Here is a 1,928-nt window from a genome sequence, read left to right on the forward strand (position 1 = left end):
CTGATGGTGAGGACTGTGGAGGAGCAGAAACATCAGGGCTTCTGGAAAGAACAGCTGCATATAATGAAGAGGAGCGTGTTTGTTTGAAGAAAAGGAAGCAACAAAAGAAAACCCTAGGTGCTGTTTTCAACTCTAAAGATGGACCGCACGGATTAGGTTTGTATTATGTAACATGTTACAATTTTTTTACATATTTATTGGATTTACCTAAGAAAAACCTGAGTAATTTAGTCTTAGCTTGCCACCGTAATGCTCATGTGCTCAGTGAAAGTGAGTTAGACACCCCTGTTTTAAAGGTTTGATTAATGTTGCTCTACTGGCTGCTCCAGCGCACTCTCAGGTTTGTAGTTTTAGTGCTTTGTGTGCTATAGTCAGACAAAATTGTAACGTGAGCTAATGTTGCCCATTGGTCATCACATTGACATATTTCCTTATTTTATCATCTTTAGGCAAGCTGTTGGTATGTTTGTGTCACTGGATTAGTTTCAGGAAGTTATCTGATATCCAGCGTTTAATGTTTGTTTTTTGTTTTGTTGTTTGAGTCAAGCAGTGAACTCAACAAGTGATGTGTGCGTCAATATCAAGACTATCAAGCTCAAAAACAGATTTATATGTGCAGATAAAGTCAACTGTTCGTAATGTTCACGTGTTCCCCGCAGATGTCTCGCAGACGGTGCTGGTCAAAGAAGAAGCTCCCGAAGAGCAGAGGCCTGATGTGGATGTGCATGAGCCAGAGACACTCAAAATAAAGGAGGAAAACGAGGAACCTTGGACCAGTTTGGATGGAGAGCAGCTTTACGTGAAGGACGAGACCGATGACGTCAGGTTTGCTTGTACTACAGTTCTTCTAAAGAGTGAGGAAGATGAAGAGAAACCTCTGTTATTACAGCTGTGTCAGCACCAAGTGAAAGATGAAGATCTCTCAACCAGCRGCTCAGCTGAGCAGATGGACGCAGTAGCTTGTGGAGAGGGCTGTGAAGAAGCTGAAACTGCTTGGAATCCAGATCTAAACACTTACGAAGATGTTTCCAGATCTTCAGAGACTGAGTATCAGCTTAAAGACTTCTCAGAGTCGGGATCAGAACCTGTAGACTATGACAAAGACTGGAAGGAGAGCAGGACTCCTGAGTCAGGTGTCAACACAGTCAACACATCTAGCAGCTTGTTTGATTGTGGGGAACAATTTCCTGAYGTTTCTTCAAGTTTTTTGGTTAAAAATAATTCTTTTAGGAGGAGGAAAACTGAAGACTCAAGCAAGATGACTCTGTTTCGTCAGAAATCATTTAGTTGTGATGTTTGTGAACAGAAGTTTGAAAAAAGGTCAAATTTAACCAGACATATGATGATCCACACRGGGCAGAAACCATTTGCTTGCGATGTGTGYGAACAACGGTTTGGACAAAAGTCAGCTTTAATCAGACACACGAGAGTCCATTCAGGACAGAAACCATTTGCTTGTGAAGTTTGTGGACAAAGGTTCGGAGATAAGTCGAACTTGAATTCACATGTGAGAACCCACACAGGACAGAAACCCTTTGCTTGTGATGTTTGTGGAAAAGGGTTTGGAGATAAGTCGAACTTAAACTCACACAAGAGAGAACACTCGGGACAGAAACCGTGGGCTTGTGAGGTTTGTGGACTAAGGTTTGGATTCAAGTCCACCTTAAACTCACACATGATGATCCACACAGGACAGAAACCATTCGCTTGTGATGTTTGTGGACAAAAGTTTGGACAAAAGTCACATTTAGAGACACACATGAGAATCCACACAGGACTGAAACCATTCGCCTGTGATGTTTGTGGACAAGCGTTTAGACAATCATCGACTTTAAGCAGACACATGAGCGTCCACTCGGGGCAGAAACCATTTGCGTGCGAGGTTTGCGGACAAAAATTTCAACTAAAGTCCAATTTAAACACACACA

At 42.2% G+C, this 1,928-nt stretch overlaps 1 protein-coding gene across 1 annotated transcript; it reads left to right on the forward strand.

Annotated features, from left to right (window-relative positions):
- LOC106516528 (zinc finger protein OZF) lies at positions 1 to 1,721 on the forward strand (the record flags this gene model as incomplete). Its single annotated transcript, XM_014006932.1, is given in 2 exon segments — positions 1 to 156; positions 660 to 1,721. Coding segments are annotated over 2 exon segments (1,218 nt in total), but the record flags the coding sequence as incomplete, so codon positions are not given.
- Between the last annotated feature and the right edge of the window lie 207 nt (positions 1,722 to 1,928).

This window comes from Austrofundulus limnaeus, unplaced genomic scaffold (genome assembly GCF_001266775.1).
Source record: "Austrofundulus limnaeus strain Quisiro unplaced genomic scaffold, Austrofundulus_limnaeus-1.0 Scaffold38, whole genome shotgun sequence".
In the NCBI taxonomy this organism is placed as follows: Eukaryota; Metazoa; Chordata; class Actinopteri; order Cyprinodontiformes; family Rivulidae; genus Austrofundulus; species Austrofundulus limnaeus.